Source organism: Panthera leo, chromosome D1, assembly GCF_018350215.1.
Source record: "Panthera leo isolate Ple1 chromosome D1, P.leo_Ple1_pat1.1, whole genome shotgun sequence".
Lineage (NCBI taxonomy): Eukaryota > Metazoa > Chordata > Mammalia > Carnivora > Felidae > Panthera > Panthera leo.
Window position 1 is genome coordinate 49,017,982 of NC_056688.1, and position 18,472 is coordinate 49,036,453.

Consider the following 18,472-nt stretch of genomic DNA (forward strand, 5'->3'; position numbering starts at 1 on the left):
GTTGAATAAAATTGGTGAGAGTGGGCACCTTCATCTTGTTCCTGATATTAGAAGAAGAGCTCTCTGTTTTTCACTATTGAGTATGACATTAGCTGTCGGTTTCTCATATGTGGCTTTTATTATGTTGAGTTATATTCCTTCTGCACCCACTCTTTTTGAGAGTATTTACATGAATGGATGTTGTATTTTATGAAGTACTTATTTTGCATCTATTAAGATGACTATATGGTTTTTACCCTTTCTATTGTTAATGTGATGTACCACACCAATTGGTTTATGAACACTGAACCATCCTTGCATCCCTAGAATAAATCCAACTTGATGGTGGTAAATGATCCTTTTAATGTATTGTTCAGTTCAAAGTTTGGTAATATTTGTTGAGAATTTTGTATCTGTGTTTATCAGAGATGGGCCTGTGGTTTTTTGTTTTTTTTTTGTTTTTTTTTTTTTTTTGTAAAGTCTGTTTGGTTTTGGTATCAGGGTAATGCCGGCCTCATAGAATGAATTTGGAAGTTTTCTGTCATCTATTTTTTGGAATATTTTGAGAAGAGCTGTTAACTCTTCCTTAAATGTTTGGTAGAATTCATCTGTGAATTTGTCTAGTTCTGGACTTTTGTTCATTGGGAGGTTTTTTTTGATTATGTGTTCAGTGTCATTACTAGTTCAGATTTTCTGTTACTTCCTGGTTTAGTTTTGAAAGTTTGTATCAGTTTCTAGGAATTTATCTATTTCTTCTAGGTTGTCCACTTTGCTGGCATGTAACTTTCTGCAGTATTCTGTTATACGCTTTTCTATTTCTGTGGTGTCAGTTGTTACTTCTGTTTCATTTCTGATTTTGTGTCCTTTATTTTATTCACAATGAATCTGGATAAAAGCTTATCAGTTTTGTTTATCTTTTCATAGAATCAGTTTTTTGTTTCATTAATCTTTTTCTATTGTTTTTTAATCTGTATTTCCTTTATTTCTACTCTCATCTTTATTATTTTCTTCCTTCTACCAACTTCGGGTTTATTTTGTTTTTGTTTTTGTTTTTTTTCTAGTTCCTTTAGGTGTAGGATGAGATTATTTGAAATTTTCTTGTTTCTTGAGGTAGGCCTGTTTCACTGTGCATCTCCTTAGAACTGTTTCACTGTGTCCCACAGACTTTGGAGTATTGTGTTTCATTTTCGTTTGTCTCCGTATATTTTTTTTTTTATTTCCTCTTTGATTTCATTGAAGAAATTTGTTGTTTAGTAGCATTTTGTTAACCTCCTTGTTAACCTCCCTCCCCCCACCCAACACCCTGCCAACAACCCTGTTTGTTCTCTATATAGGAGTCTCTTATAGTTTGTTCCCCCTACTTTTTAAAATCTTATTTCTGCTTCCCTTCCTCTATGTTCATCTCTTTTGTATCTTAAATTCCACATATTAGTGAAATTATAGAATATTTGTCTTTTTCTGACTCATTTAACTTAGCATAATATATTCTAGTTCCATCCACATTGTTGCAAATGGCAAGATTTCATTTTTCTTGATCACCCAAGTAATATTCCATTATGTATATAATTATATATACATATATATATATATATATACACCACATCTTTATCCATTTATCAGTCAATGGACATTTGGACTCTTTCCATAATTTAGCTGTTGTCAATAGCGCTCCTATAAACACTGGGGTGCATGTGCCCCTTCAAATCACCACTCCTGTCTCCTTTGGATAAATACCTAGTAGTACAGTTGCTGGGTCTAGGGCTAGTTCTATTTTTAATTTTTTGAGGAACCTCTATACTATTTTCCAGAGTGACTGTACCACTTTGCATTCCTACCAGCAATGCAAAAAGGTTCCCCTTTCTCCACATCCTCGCCAACATCTGTTGTTCCCTGAGTTGTTAATTTTAGCCATTCTGACGGGTATGATGAGGTGGTATCTCATTGTGGTTTTGATTTGTATTTCTCTGATGATGAGTGATGTTGAGCATCTTTTCATGTGTCTGTTAGCCATCTGGATGTCTTCCTTTGAAAAGTGTTCATGCCTTTTGCCCATCTCTTCACTGGATTATTTATTTTTGGGGTGTTGAGTTTGATAAGTTCTTTATAGATTTTGGATACTAGCCCTTTATCAGATGTGTCACTTGCACATGTCTTCTCCCATTACATTGGTTGCTTTTAGTTTTGCTGATTGTTTCCTTCACTGTGCAGAATCTTTTTATTTTGATGAGCTCCCAATAGTTCATTTTTGTTTTTGTTTACCTTTGCCTCTAGAGATAGGTCAAGTAAGAGGTTGCTGCAGCTGAGGTCAAAGAGGTTGTTGCCTGTTCTCTCCTCTAGGATTTTGATGGCTTCCTGTTTTATGTTTAGGTCTTTTCATCCATTTTGAGTTTATTTTTGTGTATGGTATAAGAGAGTGGTCCAGGTTCATTCTTCTACATGTCACTGTCCAGTTTTCCCAGCACCATTTCCTAAAGAGACTTTTTTCCACTGGATATTCTTTGCTGCTTTGTCAAAGATTAGCTGGCCATATGTTTGTGGGTCCATTTCTGGATTCTCTTTTCTGTTCCATTGATCTGTGGGTCCGTTCTTGTGCCAGTACTATACTGTCTTGATGATTACAGCTTTGTAATACAGCTTGATGTCCGGAATTGTGATGCCTCTAGCTTTGGTTTTCTTTTCCAGGATTGCTTTGGCTATTCGGGGTCTTTTCTAGTTCCATACAAATTTTAGGATTATTTTTTCTAGCTCTGTGAATAAGGCTGGTGTTACTTTGATAGGGATTGCATTGAATATGTAGATTGCTTTGGGTAGTATAGACATTTTAACAATATTTGATCTTCCAATCCATGAGCATGGAATGTTTTTCCATTTCATAAGCTTTCTATAGTTTTCAGTGTATAGATCTTTCACTTTTTTGGTTAGGTGTCTTATGGTTCTTACCACAGTTGTAAATGGGATCAATTCCTCAATTTCTATTTCTGTTGTTTCATTATTGGTATATAGAAATACAACCTATTTCTGTTACTTTGCTGAATTCATGTATCAGTTCTACATGAGGCTGAGTATCTTTTCATATGTCTGTTAGCCATCTGGATGTCTTCCTTTGAAAAGTGTTCATGCCTTTTGCCCATCTCTTCACTGGATTATTTATTTTTGGGGTTTTTTGGTGGAGTCTTTCAGGTTTTCCACATAGAGTATTATGTCATCTGCGAAGAGCAAAAGTTTGACTTCCTCCTTGCTGAGTTGGATGCTTTTTATTTATTTGTGTTGTCTGATTGCTGAGGCCGGACTTCCAGCACTATGTTGGATAACAGTGGTGAGAGTGGACGTCCTTGACGTGTTCCTGACTATAGAGGGAAAGCTCTTGGTTTTTCCCCATTGAGGATGATATTAGCAATGGGTCTTTTGTATATGGTGTTCATGATCTTGAGGTATGTTCCTTCTATCCCTACTTTCTTAAGGGTTTTAATCAAGAAAGGATGCTGTATTTTGTCAGATGCTTTTTCTGCATCTGTTGAGATCATGTGGTTCTTAACCTTTCTTGTATCAATGTGATGTATCACATTGATTGACGTGCAGATATTGAACCAGCCCTGCATCCCAGGAATGAATTCCACTTGATGGTGGTAAATAATTCTTTTAATGTATTGTTAGATCCGGTTTGCTAGTATTTTGTTGAATTTTTGTATACATGTTCATCAGAGAAATTGGTCTGTATTTCTCCTTAGTGGGGTTTTTGTCTGGTTTTGGAATCAAGGTAAAACTGGCTTCATAGAATGAGTTTGGAAGTTTTCCTTCCATTTGTATTTTTGGAACAGCTTCAAAAGAATAGGTGTTAACTCTTCTTTAAATGTTTGGTAGATTCCCCTGGGAAGCCATCTGGCCCTGGACTTTTGTTTGTTGGGAGATTTTTGACTGCCGATTCCATTTCTTTACTGGGTATGGATCTGTTAAAAAATTTTTGTTTCTTCCTGTTTCAGTTTTGGTAATTTATATGTTCTTAGGAATTTGTCCATTTCTTCCATATTGCCCAATTTGTTGGCATATAATTACTCAAAAAATTCTCTTAATATTGTTTATATTTCTCTGCTATTGGTTGTGATTTCTCTACTTTCATTCACGATTTTATTTATTTGGGTCCTTTCCTTTTTCTTTTTGATCCATCTGGCTAGGTTAACAATTTTGTTAATTGTTTCAAAGAACCAGCTCCTGGTTTTGTTGACCTGTTGTTTTTTTTTTATTTTGATATCCTTGACTTCTGCTCTAATCTTTATTGTTTCTCTTCTGCTGGTTCTTGGCTTTATTTGCTGTTCCTTTTCCAGTTCCTTTAGGCATAAGGTTGTGTATTTGAGACCTTGCTTCCCCCTTTAGGAAGGCCTGGATTGCTATATACTTCCCTTTTATGACTGCCTTTGCTGCATCCCAGAGGTTTTGGGCAGTCGTGTTTTCATTTTCATTCACTTCCATTTACTTTTTAATTTCCTCTTTAATTTCTTGGTTAACCCATTCATTCCTTAGTAAGATGTTCTTTAATCTCCAAGTATTCATGGTCTTTTCAAATTTTTTCTTGTGGATGATTTCCAGTTTCATAGTGATGTGGTCTGAAAATATGCTAGGTATGATCTTGATCTTTGTGTACTTGTTGAGGGCTGATTTATGACCCAGGATGTGATCTATTCTGGAGAATGTCCCATGTGCACTCCAGAAAATGTGTATTCTGTTGTTTTACAATGAAATGTTCTGAATATATCTGTTAATTTCATCTGGTCCAGTGTGTCACTCAAAGCCATTGTTTCCTTGTTCATTTTCTGCCTATATGATCTGTCCATTGTTGTCAGTGGGGTATTGAAGTCCCCTACGATTATAGTATTATTATCAATTAGTTTATGTTTGTGATTACTTTATATATTTGGGTGCCTCCACGTTGGGGGCATAAATAAATACAATTGTTATATCTTCTTGTGGATAGATCCCCTTCATTATGATATAATGCCCTTCTTCATCTCTTGTTACACTCTTTTGGTTTAAAATCTAGTTTGTCTGGGGGCACCTCGGTGGCTCATTCGGTTAAGCATCTGATTTCAGCTCAGGTCACGATCTTGCAGTTCATGAGTTTGAGCCTCACATCGGGCTGTGTGCTGACGGCTCAGAGCCTGGAGCCTGCTTCAGATTCTGTCTCCCTCTCGCTCTCTGCCCCTCCCCCACTCACGCTCTCTCTTAAAAATAAATAAACATTAAAACACATTAAAATAAAATCTAGTTTGTCTGATAGAAGTATGGCTACTGCAGCTTTCTTTTGATGACCATTAGCAGTATAGACAGTTCTCCATCCCCTTATTTTCAATCTGAAGGTGTCTTTATGTCTAAAATGAGTCTCTTGTAAGCAGCATATAGATGGGTCTTGTTTTCTTATTCATTCTCATACATCTTTTGATTGGAGCATTTAGTGCATTGACATTTAGAGTGAGTACTGAAAGATAATCATTTAGTGCTATTGTGTTGCCTGTAGAGTTGGTGTTTCTGGTGATGTTCTCTGGTCCTTTCTAGTCTTTGTTGCTTCTGGTCTTCTTTGTCTTTTTTCCACTCAAAGTGTCCCCCTTAAAATTTCTTGCAGGACTGTTTAATGGTCATGGACACCTTTAGTTTTTGTTTGGGAAATTATTTCTCTCTCCTGCTGTTTTGAATGATAGTCTTGCTGGATAAAGAATTCGTGGCTGCATGTCTTTCCGATTCAGCATGTTGAGTATATCCTGCCATTCCTTTCTGGCCTGTCAAGTTTCTGTGGATAGGTCTGCTGTGAACCTGATCTGTCTTCCCTTATAGATTAAAGATGTTTTTTTTCCCCCTTGCTGTTTTCATAATTCTTTCCTTGTCTTGTGTATTTTGTGAATTTGAGTATGATATGCCTTGGTGATGGGTTTTTGTTGAATCTAATGGGAGTTCTCTGTGCTTCCTGGGTTTTGATGTCTGTGTGCTTCCCCAGATTAGGCAAGTTTTCCTCTATAATTTGCTCACATAAACCTTCTGTCCCTTTTGCTCTCTCTTCCTCTTCTGGGACTCCTATGGTTTAGATGTTATTCCTTTTTAATGAATCCCTGAGTTCTCTAAGTCCTATATTGTGATCTTTTGCTTTGTTTCACTCTTTATCTACCTCATTATTCTCCATAATTTTACCATCTATATTGCCGATTCGCTGTTCTGCTTTGTCCATCGTTGCCATTGTGGCATCCATTGAAGATTGCATCTCGGTTATAGCATTTTTAATTTTGGCCTAACTAGATTTTATTTTTTTATCTCTGTAGAAGTGCATTCTATGGTGTCTTTGCTTTTTTCAACCTGAGTTAGTATTCTTATTATCGTGGTTCTAAATTCTAGTACAGACATCTTACTTATGTCTGTGTTGATTAAATCCCTGGCTGTCATTTCTTCCCATTCTTTCTTTTGGGGTGAATTCCTTTGTTTTTTTCATTTTGGAGGAAGGATAAAAATTAATAAAATAAAAATTATAAACAAAACAAAACAAAATCAAAGGAAGCCAGATCCTAGGTTTGTTTCAGTCTCCTTGTTGAAAGAAACTTTATAGAATGTAGAAAATAAAGGAAAAGGAAAGGGGGGAAAAAAGTGTAAATAAATTTTTTCTCTGTATCCAAGAGATTAAAAAAAGAAAACTGAAGTAAAGAAAATGAGCAAACAAATGAGCCACCAAATAGAATGAAACCCAAAAGAATTTATATCCACTTTCCCCTAGAACTGAAACTATGAAGCACTGTATAGTCCATATACTAAGCAGGTGGAGTGACTTGTGCTGGTCTTCTAGGGGATGTGCTTGGAGGGCACAGTTGGGCAGGGCTTGGTGTAACAGCTCAGTTCTCCACTAGATGGTGCTGCTTAGCTTGCTGGGCTGGATCTGTGTGTTTGTGTACCTGTGCATGTGCGGTTGAGGTGGAATTGACTTCACCCAGCGCCCTAATCTCTGGCTCAGGAACTTCGCAATCTCACCAACCCACAGTCAAGCACCGCTCCTTTGTCTCAGGTCTCGTTCACTCCCTGCCTCTACCCTGTCTGTCTAAGCTGTCTGCCTGCGAGACAAAACTCCTTCTCGAGATTTATCTCAGATGGGGTTGTGTTTCAAAACCCCACACTTTGGAAACCCCCACCGACTCTCTGGGGAGGGTCTCACTGAGCAATGGCTGGAAGCCAGCTTGCCCCAGAAAACGTTTGTGTGATCACACGGTGGCAGAGGTTCAGAGATTATGGCAGTCCATAACACACAGTTGGTGCCAGGTTTCACAGCACTCTGGCATCTTTGTCCCAATACCAGCAAACATGGCTGCTTCTCTGGGGTCCTCTGGGACCTTTGCCCACCAGGAGGCCATATGGTGTCTACCAAATGCACTCCATGCAGGGGAACCACTTTTCCCTATGTGGCACATGGACCCCTCAAACCCCACTGCCTGCTCCTGGGGATTCTCCCTACTTTCTCACCAGAGCACCACCAGGCACGGGGCTCTGAATCTTCAGACTCTGCACTCCACTGTGTATAGAATCCTGGTGGTATTGAAGCCCTCTCCTTTCTCCCTGTCATTGGTTTTGGGGAACAGATTTCTTGTTCAGTCCCCTGCGAGTATTTTCACTCTTTCTCTCTCAAACTACTTTCAGGGCAAGTGCTTTTCTTGTGCACAATGTACCATACTCTACCCCTTTATTTTTTTTTAGTCTTCTCTCCACAAAAACAGCTCCCTACCCTCTGTGGCTTTTCTCTCCCCCAGTTCACTTCTGCACACCATGTATCTGCCGAGTTCTGTGGCTCAGGTTATACGGATTGTTGCATAAATCCTCAGATCAATTTCCTAGGTGTTCAAAATGGTTTGGTGCTGATCTAGCTGTGTTTCAGGGATGAGACAAGCTCAGGGTCTCTATGCTTCTCTGCCATCTTAACTCCTTCCTCTGGCCTGTATAATTTCTGCAGGGAAATCAGCCCATGGTCTTATGGGGTTTCCTTGTATGTAACTCATTGCTTCTCTCTTTCTGGTTTTAAACTTCTCTCTTTATCTTTAATCTTTAATTATTACTTACTGTGTGGACCTCCTTGGGTTCATCTTGTTTGGTACTTCTGCACTTATCGAACCTAGATACCTGTTTTCTTCCCAGAGATAAGGGAGGTTTTCAACTATCATTTCTTCAAATAAGTTTTCTGCCTCCCCCCGCTCCCTGTGTCTTTTCTCCTTCTGGGACCTCTATAATGCAGATGTTCTTGCTTGATTTTGTCCAAGAGAGTCCTTAACCTATCCCTGTGTTTTTTTTCTTTTTACTGTTCAGCTTGGGTGCTTTCCATTACCCTCTTTTCTATATCATTAATCTGTTCTTTTCCATTCTCTAATCTGTTGATTCCCTCCAGTTTATTTTTCGTTTATTGTGTTCTTCAACTTGGTTCTTTTTTATATGCTATCTCTTTGTTCAAGTTCTCACCAAGCTTATGCACTCTGCTGTCCAGCCCAGTGGGCATCTTTATGTCCATAATTTTGAACTATTTATCAGGCATACTTATTTCCATTTTATTTAGTTCTGTTTCTGAGGTTTGGGCTTTGTTCATTCATTTGAAGCAAATTCTTTTGTCTCTTCCTCTTGCTTTACTTTGTGAGTTACACACAACAGCTACGTTTTCAAAGTAGGATGATCTTGTGTATAGTCAAGTCATCCCCTGTGGAGAATGTGTGTCTGGTGACATTAGCTGGCTTTCTGAATATGTGGCTGTCATGGGTGTTGGGGCACTTCATGTTAGGGCCACTTTGGTGGGATGGCCAGAGCCAAAGTGGGTACAGGCCAGAACTGTCTTCGGGCTCTCCACATAGAGGTGCATCCTGGCCAGACAGCTGAAGTTGAAGTGGGTGCAAGCTGGAGGTTCCCAGGGCTCTCAGTGCAGAGGGCCCCCAGGCAGGACAACTGGTGCTATAAAGGGTATCATTTGGGGGGCAAGCCCAGTGTTCTTGCCATGGAACATACCCTGGTAAGATAACTGAAATTGAAAAGGTTCCAATCTGGGAGGTCTTGCGACTCTCTGTGGAATTAGTGCCCTGGCAGGACAGCTTAAGCTGAAGTGAGCATGAGCCAGGGTGGTCCAGGGGCTCTCTGCATAGATGGCACCATAAGAGAGTACCTGGTGCTGAAATGAGCGCAAGCCAGGGGTAAGTGCAAGCCCAAGACACACCCTGGTCAGGTTGCTGCAGCTGCTGCAGGGTATGGACCACTGGATCCCTGGACACACTCTACAGAGTGTGCCCTGATGAGTTGTCTGGAGTCAAATTAGCCACGAGCTAATTTGGAAAGGTAACAGGATGCTCTGAGCTGGGGGTGTCATGCCAAGTCATCTGGAGTTTAAGTGCTGGGAGCCTGGAGTGTTCTGGGGTGCTTTGTACCTGCCTCACCTCGGAAGGTGAGCTGTTGTGAACACTGACCAGGGGTATTCTGGTGTCTCCACGCTGGGGCCACGACACTGTGCTGGTTTGGGCTGGGGGCCTAGTGTTTGCTGAAGTGGTAGGCTGGCTGTGGTGCCCAGATCCTGCTCCTGTCTGTGCTCTAAAAATGGAAGGGGGATGTAAACAGTGATGCTCACCAGCCCCTCAGAACTAGAGAGTCCCAGCAGCACTCTCTGGAAGAGTTCGAGGGCTGGATCTTTTATATTCTAGTTGCCCTTTTAAACCTCAGCATTTTTTCTTTATCCCAGGGCAGATGAATCTGCTCATGGTCATTCAGTACTGTCCCTCTTACTGCAGTTCTCAGTGTCAGGATTAGGGATTTCCTTCATTACTGTGCTTCTGTCTCTCTTGCCTTTCTCTTTGTGGTATATTTTTTGTTGTGCAGAAGCTGGCCGGTTAGCCCTGAGGTGTCCTTCAGGAGGAAATGCTTTATAAATAGGTATAGATTTGGTGTATCCATGGAGGAGGTGAGTTCAGGGTCCTCCTGTGTCACAACCTTGGACTGGAACCTCCTTTTCATTTTTATATATAGGCTTCATATGGTTTTGTTTAGTTAGCCAAGCAACATTACACCTTATAGCATAACAACAGATTCTTTTACATTCCATGAAAACAATTCTGTGTAAGGTGAAAGCATTCCATATATCACTAGGTCATTTCAATTTTGCTTTCCAGGAAATAACAGTACAACAACTAATGGCTCATTTGGACTCCATCAGGAAAGACATGGTCATCCTAGAGAAAAGTGAATTTGCAAATCTGAGAGCAGAGAACCAGGTGATACTAGTTTGTTTATTACTAATAAAATAACTGATTTCACATGTGTTCTAATAGGACCAAGTAATGATTTTATGTGGTCATTCAGTAACTTTCAACAAGTTTTTTGGTCAAAGTATGCTAGATGTTTAACCTATAACTAATCTATGTATCAATCATAGTCTAGACCAAAGAATAAGAGTTGTATCTTACACATGTAAAAGTCAAATGTAAGGGGAAATCTTTATATATAAAATGTTTCACATTATATATAAAATTTCTAATATAGCTCAATATAATGTTCTCAAAATTTAAATCAATGTGCCATTTTATATGAATCTGCAGTAATTTTTGTGAGTTAAGAGAAAACTGCTTCTGTAATTCATTTGGAGTTTTAATTTTTTTTAATTTTAAATATTTTTAAATTTCAAATATCAGTCATGGTTTAAAACTAACTAGAATACATTTTTTACTGTTTTGTTCATAAGAATTTTCTGAATATGATGAAATACTACTTTCCTTTTTTGTCTATTTTTAGTGCTTCATTAGAAATCTGTAGATCATCCAGTTTTTGCTAATGCAAGGTTTCAGATTTGTTGAATAAATCATGCTATGGGCTTTTGGCTTAATGGCAATTGCATGTGATTTTTTCTATACCTAGAAAATGAAAACTGAATTGGAACAAGTTAAGCAGCAACTGATAGTAAGTTTTACTTTTCTCACTTTAAAATATTTTATTAATTTCAGAACAAACATTATGAGATTGCTTTTTTAATATTTTGATTTTCTGTAAAGAATGAAACCAGTCAGATCAGAGCAGACAATAAACTGGACATCAACCTAGAAAGAAGCAGAGTAACTGATATGGTAATGTGCTTCTAAATGTACTTTCTTGGTAACTTATTAATTCCTTCTAGTCTTTTTTTTTTTTTACCTCCTGATTTGTCATATCCTTTAGTTTACAGATCAAGAAAAGAAACTTATGGAAGCAACCACAGAATTTACCAAAAATGTAAGCTAGTATGTAAAAATTCTATTTCATACCACTTATGTATTTTATGTGTTGTATCTGAGCTTTTTTTTTTTTTAATTTATTTATTTTGAGGGAGACAGAGAAGGCACCTGCAGGGGAGGGGCAGAGAGAGGAAGAAAAAAATTCCAAGCACTAAGCCCAGCATAGGGCTCAGACCCACAAACCATGAGATCATGAGCTGAGCCCAAATCAAGAATCAGGTGCTTAACTGACAAAGCCACCCAGGTGCACACCCCGCTCCCCCCCCCCCAGCTTATTTTTATATAGAAAATAACTATTTTTTGGAAGACCTGGATTCACATTTAAATGAGGGCACAGGTTCAATGAAATTATCTTTAAAATTTTAAAACTAATAGTGAATATTTATTGAGTGCTTACTATACATCAGATAGTTCTACCTGCTTTACTTCTTATCAGCCTCTGAAGTAGGCCCTCTTTTTTCTCATTTTACCAGTTTGGAAAATGAGACACACGGAAGTTAAGGTCACACAGCTAATAAATGGTGGAGCTGGAATGTGAACCCAGATTCTAAACTCCATACTCCACTACTATTTACTTTCTCCTAATCCTAAATGGTAATCATTGCTTAATCTCTACGGTTTGAGTGAAACGCAGCTTTTTTACTCAGCCATCGTCTTAATAAAAGCCATTGGGTCTACATTCTAACAGAAGAGACCTCGTTCTTAAATAGAAGGGAGGGTATCATTTGCCTTTCCATGTATTCTGTTATATTCTCTTACTTCTTGTCAGGATAGAGGAGATGAACAAGGAAATCAACAAATTCTCTCAGGGCTAATTTCTGAGCTCTTCTACCCCTTAACCCCTCTACACATAGCATTTGTTTTTACCCAGCAAGCATTTCTGCCAGTTTGCATTATAAATCTGGTTGAGTTTTTTTCTTTTACACAATTGAAAGTTTTAACTGTGATATCCTAAGGAATTTAAGTTCTAGGACTAAAATTTTTCCCTCTTAGGTCTCAAATTTCTTCCTATGAGGCTTTTAATAGAATGTACTCAAAATGTGATAATCCTATAAATAATCTCCCAAATATTAAAAATAGAAGGAATTTTTGTCAGTTTATAATGTTCATGTAATGTTTTTTTTATCACCATTAAAATTTTTGCAATACACAGCCCATAAGTAAGGTTTCTAATGTAAATATTTGTCATATGGACAAAATTGTCTCATTCTTATTTACTGCAGGATACCAAAACCAGAAGTATTATTTCAGAGACCTGTAATAAAATTGACACTGAAATTGCTTCTTTAAAAACACTGATGGAGTCTAACAAGCTTGAGACTATCCGTTACCTTGCAGGTAAGGTAATTCCATATTTTGTTAAAAAACAAAAATCAGTGGGGTACATCTGAAGATCTAATTGTTTTGTTTTTAAGTTTATTTCAAGAGAGAGCACAGGTGGGGGAGGAACAGAGAGTCTGATGCAGGGCTTGAACTCACAAACTGCAAGATCATGACCTGAGCCAAAGTCAGACTTCTAACTGACTGAACCACCCAGGTGCCCTCTAATCGTTTGGATTTTTTTTTGTTTTTGAATGATTTGGGCATCCTCTTATCTAGCAAGTAGAGGGAAGGTGGGACAAGAAAGTTACTAGCAAAAGAAAAGGATTGTTCCATGCAAGGTCACTTTCTCTTAAGGGTAAAAAACAAGAAGTCTTACGCAGATTACACTTTGAGGAAAGGGAGAGGGCTGTGTGGCAGACCCACTATAACTAATGGGAAAATTCCTGACTGACCAGTTAAGACCAGTTAAACTACAATTAGATTAGCCATTAAGCCCTGGTTTTCAGACTAAGCCTGAGTGACACCATCTCAGTTTAACAGTTCCACCCCCTTTGTTAAGTCTCAGTTTAACTAAAAAATATGATCAAAACTTAAGGCATTAGTGCTACTCTCAGTTACCACTATTTTGTTGTTCTTTTCTACGGTATTGTCAGGGAGGAAGAATGTCCTTTGCAGTTGACATCAGACAGATTAACAGGAGAAAACAGACATGAAATTCCAAAGACATTCAAGCAACATAAGGCTTATATGACATCCTGAGCTAAGGAAAGGGGTTTAGGGGTCTGAGGATACATAGAGAAGGACGGCCATTGGCAGGAAGGTGAGAGGAGATGTTTGGAAAATAAAAGTTGCTGTTATGCAAATACTAGATATCTTAGGTAAAGAGGAATCTCCACTAATAGTTGTGTTCCTGGTATATAGGCTGTCCTTTATGTAAATGTAAATGTAGGCAGTTGAATGGGAGTAAGAAGCTTTTCCTAATCTGCTAGGTTTGACTGCTTTTAACTCAAAGTAATATTCATGCCAAAATCACCTTTCTTGGGGCAGTCTGCCCTTGGCACTTGAAGGAAACTTCCCTGAAGTTTCACACATGAAAGTTGAGCACTGGTAGATTGTTCTGTCTCATTGAACCAGTCTGTACAACAGATCACCTAGTACAATAGATGAGACAATAGATCAGCTCAGTTAAACTCATTTCAGAAGGCTATGAGGTAGGGATATTCTCAAAGCTAGGCTTGTGATTTAAGTAATCAGGTATTAAATAAGTAATCGGGTGTTTTGGTTCTGTCAGAACAAAAGAAAACAACGGTTAATGATTGGGTCAAGGGTAGTCATGACTTCTAGTTGTCAGGCTGGAAGCATTTTCAGACTGAGTCAGAGCAAGCAGTGAGTCTGACGGATTTTCATTTATAGTTCAACTGTCTCTGATCTTTTGAGTGACCCATAGAATGACAGACATGAAGGTTGTCTCTAGGTGTGAGCTAGTGTGATTTTTCTGAAGTTTAGTTTGTAGGGTTTCAGGGAAAAGAATAGTTTTAGTTCTTAACATGATTCCAAGTCAGAAAGGTAGGAGAAAAATTGAAAATACTAGTTTAGACAGTTGTAGCCAGTCATTGGAGGAAACTAGAGGTAATCAGGCTCTACTCCAGTTTGATGAATAATATTAAAATCTAATACACAGGTATTAGACACAGGTGTGTCTTTCTGTAATCACCTTCATAGCCAAATTAACACTAATTGTATTGCAAAATAAGTTTAATTTAAAAACAAAAAACAAAACCAAACAAAAAAATTTGGCCTGATTATTTACATAAGTGCAGTTGACTCTGTAGGCTCTTTAAGATCTCCTTTGCTGCAACTACTTATCAGGATTTCCAGATTGAACTTTTAACAGCATCTCAAGGCCAGAAGCCAAGCCAAATACTTGCAGTCAGACTTCACCTGCAATACCTATATATTTGGGCGAATTCTCTTCTCAAGGTTCCTGCACTGACCAGGAAGTGACCTTCTTTACTCACCTGGTAAAGCTGCTGGGTACTCTGTAAGCAAGGTATCAATCAGGATGATATTTCCAAAGGGGCTTTTTAGGCCCCATAAAGTCCATCTTAGTTCCTTAAAGCTGTCTACTCATATCTGAATCTATGCAGATCTGTCTAAAATACAACATTCTAGTCAAAAGGAGAAGAGATTTTTAGTTAACTTATGCAAATATACTGTCATGAAAATAGAATACTCACTGGGTTTCTGAATGCTGGAGGGATCAGGTAGGGAGAAAAAGATAAATGTTTCAAATTGCTATTAGTTAGCTTAAGAAAAAAGTTTCCATATATCTGGAAAAACAAAAAGCATTGTTTCAAATAAAGTCTTAAAAGTAAATCTCCATTCATTCAGTCCTATTTAATAATTCTTGTTGTGCTTAGATCTGGTTTTTTTCACTAGTTCAAAAATTCTTACCTGGTTATCTTAAAATTATTGGAAACCTGTACTCAGAGTTCTTTACATGAGTCTCACTAAAGACATTTGCAATAGCATCAGACTAAAACAGTAACATGACAAGACTTAAATATGACCATGGTTCTAGATCTGATTACAGTTGATAAGGAAATTTAGTTATTTCTGTGGTATACAACACTTCAAAGATAACAGATTTTTAGGAGTTTCACCCATGTTAATAACATATCTATATAAACAATCTAAGAGGGTTTAGTGTTGACAGTGCTTCCCATGCAATTTAATATACCAAATTTTCACAAAATCTTTTATATTTAAGATTATGGTCCAAAAACTTCAGAATTTTATTTTTGGAAGTTTATCAAAAATATTTAAAAGGTTTGTATATTTGATTAAATAGGGTCACAAATTATTTTGAAACAGTATTTAATTATTTAGCCAAAGTGACAGTAAAAGATTTCAAAGGCAATTAGAGACAGTTACATAGTTGTGAGCAAAATTTAGCGCTTTTTTGTTTATTTTTTTAGAGTGGGAGAGTGAATGGGGGAGGGGCAGAGAGAGGGAGAGACAGAATCTGAAGCAAGTTCCAGGCTCTGAGCTGTAAGGACAGAGCTTGACATGTCATCTGCGAGATCATGACCTGAGCCAACGTCAGACACTTGCAGGCGCCCCAAAATTTAGCCCTTTTAATATCAAGACTCAGTTAAGACCAAACACAGAATCCTTGTTTTCTAGGCAGGTAACTTTAAATGTAAAGAAAAACTTTGTTTGCAATTACTTGCTAAGAACAGACCAGTAGTTCAGGAAAATTTTGTTCTTTTAACAAAGTGACAAAATTATTTACTTAACTTCATCCTAATCTTAGCCAGTACTGACCACACATAGAATTCTTTTCTCAAATTTCTTGTTCCATAAACCTTCTACAACTTTCCCTCTTTAAATAACCTTACTTACTTTAGGACAAAATTATTTTCTTTTCCCTTAGCAAAACTGTATTTTGTCAAGTGAAAGAAAACCAACTTCAAAGTATGCTAATAAATGCTTTTTTTTTTTCTTACTGAGGACTGTAGTCTGGGAGACGGTCTTTCAGACTGCTCTGAAGAACTGCTCAAAAACTTGTGAGCTACAGATTATATACATAAAAAGGAAGGAGTTTATGTGCTTGTAAGCATTCTCCAAATACTTGGGTGTCACAAGGTATCTGTTACAGTCCTTAAAATTCAGGTTTACTGATAGACACAAGAAAGACCCTTAGGTCATCTTAATACATTGTTTCTATCATATCTGATTGTTTGAAAATATTGCTTGCAATTTTGCTTCCAATTTGCCAGTTCTACCTGTGTGATTCCTCCTTAAGGTCACCTGAGACCTCAAGTCAGAGAAGGGTGACATCAGTTGCATACTGCAATTTTAGTGCACAATTTTTATTCCTTGTACTTTGTCTCACCCAAAACACCTATCTTACTTTCCCGGCGTACACCGTTGTATCCTTTATTTCTAGGGGTCTTAATTATTACCATTTATTAGAATCCTTAACTCTTAGAAACCTTAATTTCTAGTGAAAACTAAATAGTAAACAATTGTGAACTGTTTTGTGAGTACATTTCATAATTTCTAGAAACGTGCTTTTTCACAATGAATTCCAAAACATGTTTTCTAACATCTAAACTTATCTCTGGTTTCTCTGTAATAAAACAAAAGTAGATAAATTTATGTTTAGCTTAGCAAAAACATTAAAGTTTCAGGTTACCAAAGATTCTGGAAGCAATTTAAAAGTTTATATACAGGGGCGTCTGGGTAGCTCAGTCAGCTAGGTGTCTGAGTTCGAGCCCCACGTGAGGCTCTGTGCAGACAGCATGGAACTGCTTGAGTTCCTTTCTCTGCCCCTTCCCAGCTCGTGCTACCTCTCTCTCAGAAGAAACAAATTTTTTAAAAAATCAAAAGTTTACCTACAAACCTTTTTTTAATCTTATTTACATCTAAATTACTTGTTCTTAACAATTATGTTTACCCACAAAAGTTCATGAGGCAATAAAGTTACCCACTGTCCTCTAAGTTTTTTTTTTTTCTGATAAATTTTCCAATAGAGATAACATGGACTTTTTTTAATACTGATAACTCTTAATTAAAGATGTGTCTTTAATAACTTTAAATTGGCTTTAATACTGAATTTTTTCCCGGATCATATGAACTTGAAATTAGGGTTAGTTTCTAGCTTTCTGAGTTTTAGAACAGTCAATTATAAGCACTTGCCTTCACACCAACTGAAATAGAGCTATTACAGATTTTAATATTACCATTCCTAGGTAGAGAAAATATCTCACATTTACAACATATATAGACCCATATATCCAGACAAGATGGAAAGAAACTCTTAACTTCTGTTTTTACTCATATTTGTGGAGAGGACATTACAGTCCCAATTTCCAAATACTTCCCCCTTTTTTCTCCTGATAAAAACTTCTCCCTAATGTTTGTATTTCTTTTTTTTTTTTTTTAATTTTTTTTTTAACGTTTATTTATTTTTGAGACAGAGAGAGACAGAGCATGAACGGGGGAGGGTCAGAGAGAGGGAGACACAGAATCTGAAACAGGCTCCAGGCTCTGAGCTGTCAGCACAGAGCCCGACGTGGGGCTCGAATTCACGGACTGCGAGATCATGACCTGAGCCGAAGTCGGCTGCTTAACCGACTGAGCCACCCAGGTGCCCCCCTAATGTTTGTATTTCAAAGAATGGCTCTGACATCCTAGAGATGATGGGGGTAGAAATTTTATATCCCAAAGGTATGGAGATATTATCCAAGTTTTCTCCAAGGTGGAGATGGGACATATCTACTCCATTATCAACAGTCCTAGAGTCTGGACACAAGAGCCCATTTAGAAGTTTACATTTTTAATTTTCAGTCTTAGGCAATTATGGACTATATTTCCATTTTAAAGACATGGTAAGATTTATAATTTCGAGAGAGTGAAAGAATACAAAACAATTTTTTTTCTTTTAGTTTCAGGGTAACTCCTATTTAAGATTTAGCTTTTTTTCTTTCTTTAAGCAGGACAATTTCATTCCAATATCCTGATCTTTTCTAACACCTACAGACGTTGTGAGAGGAATGGATAGGATTTGTTTCTGTAGTTGCATTTCTGGCTTTATAGAGTTTTTTTTAATGTTTATTTTTAAGAGAGAGAGAGCAAGCAGGGGAGGGGCAGAGAGAGGGAAACAAAGGATCTAAAGCAGGCTCTGCATTGACAACAGTGAGCCCGAAGTGGAGCTCGAATTCACAGACCTTGAGATCATGACCCACTGAGCCATTTAGAGATTTTTAAGACAAAGACAGTTGTTACCAATTCCCAAAGAATGGAATTATAGCCTGAATATCAAGGGCTTGGCCTGTTTTTTTTTAACTAAATTTGCTTCTTTATATCAGATTTTTAACAAAAATTGAAATCAAAAGCTTTATGCCTTGGTAAAATCT

The 18,472-nt window shown here is 37.5% G+C and overlaps 1 protein-coding gene across 6 annotated transcripts in view; it reads left to right on the forward strand.

Moving 5' to 3' along the window:
- CCDC90B (coiled-coil domain containing 90B) overlaps positions 1 to 18,472 on the forward strand; it is a 46,104-nt gene that overhangs the window by 13,808 nt on the left and 13,824 nt on the right. For 2 of the 6 annotated variants that reach the window (XM_042904560.1, XM_042904565.1), the window contains 5 exons: positions 10,131 to 10,232; positions 10,873 to 10,914; positions 11,007 to 11,078; positions 11,170 to 11,223; positions 12,449 to 12,563. In XM_042904560.1, the coding sequence (XP_042760494.1) occupies positions 10,131 to 10,232; positions 10,873 to 10,914; positions 11,007 to 11,078; positions 11,170 to 11,223; positions 12,449 to 12,563 (385 nt within the window). The remainder of the gene's footprint in view (positions 1 to 10,130; positions 10,233 to 10,872; positions 10,915 to 11,006; positions 11,079 to 11,169; positions 11,224 to 12,448; positions 12,564 to 18,472) is intronic. The other 4 variants (XM_042904563.1, XM_042904562.1, XM_042904561.1 and 1 more) reach the window with 4 other exon arrangements.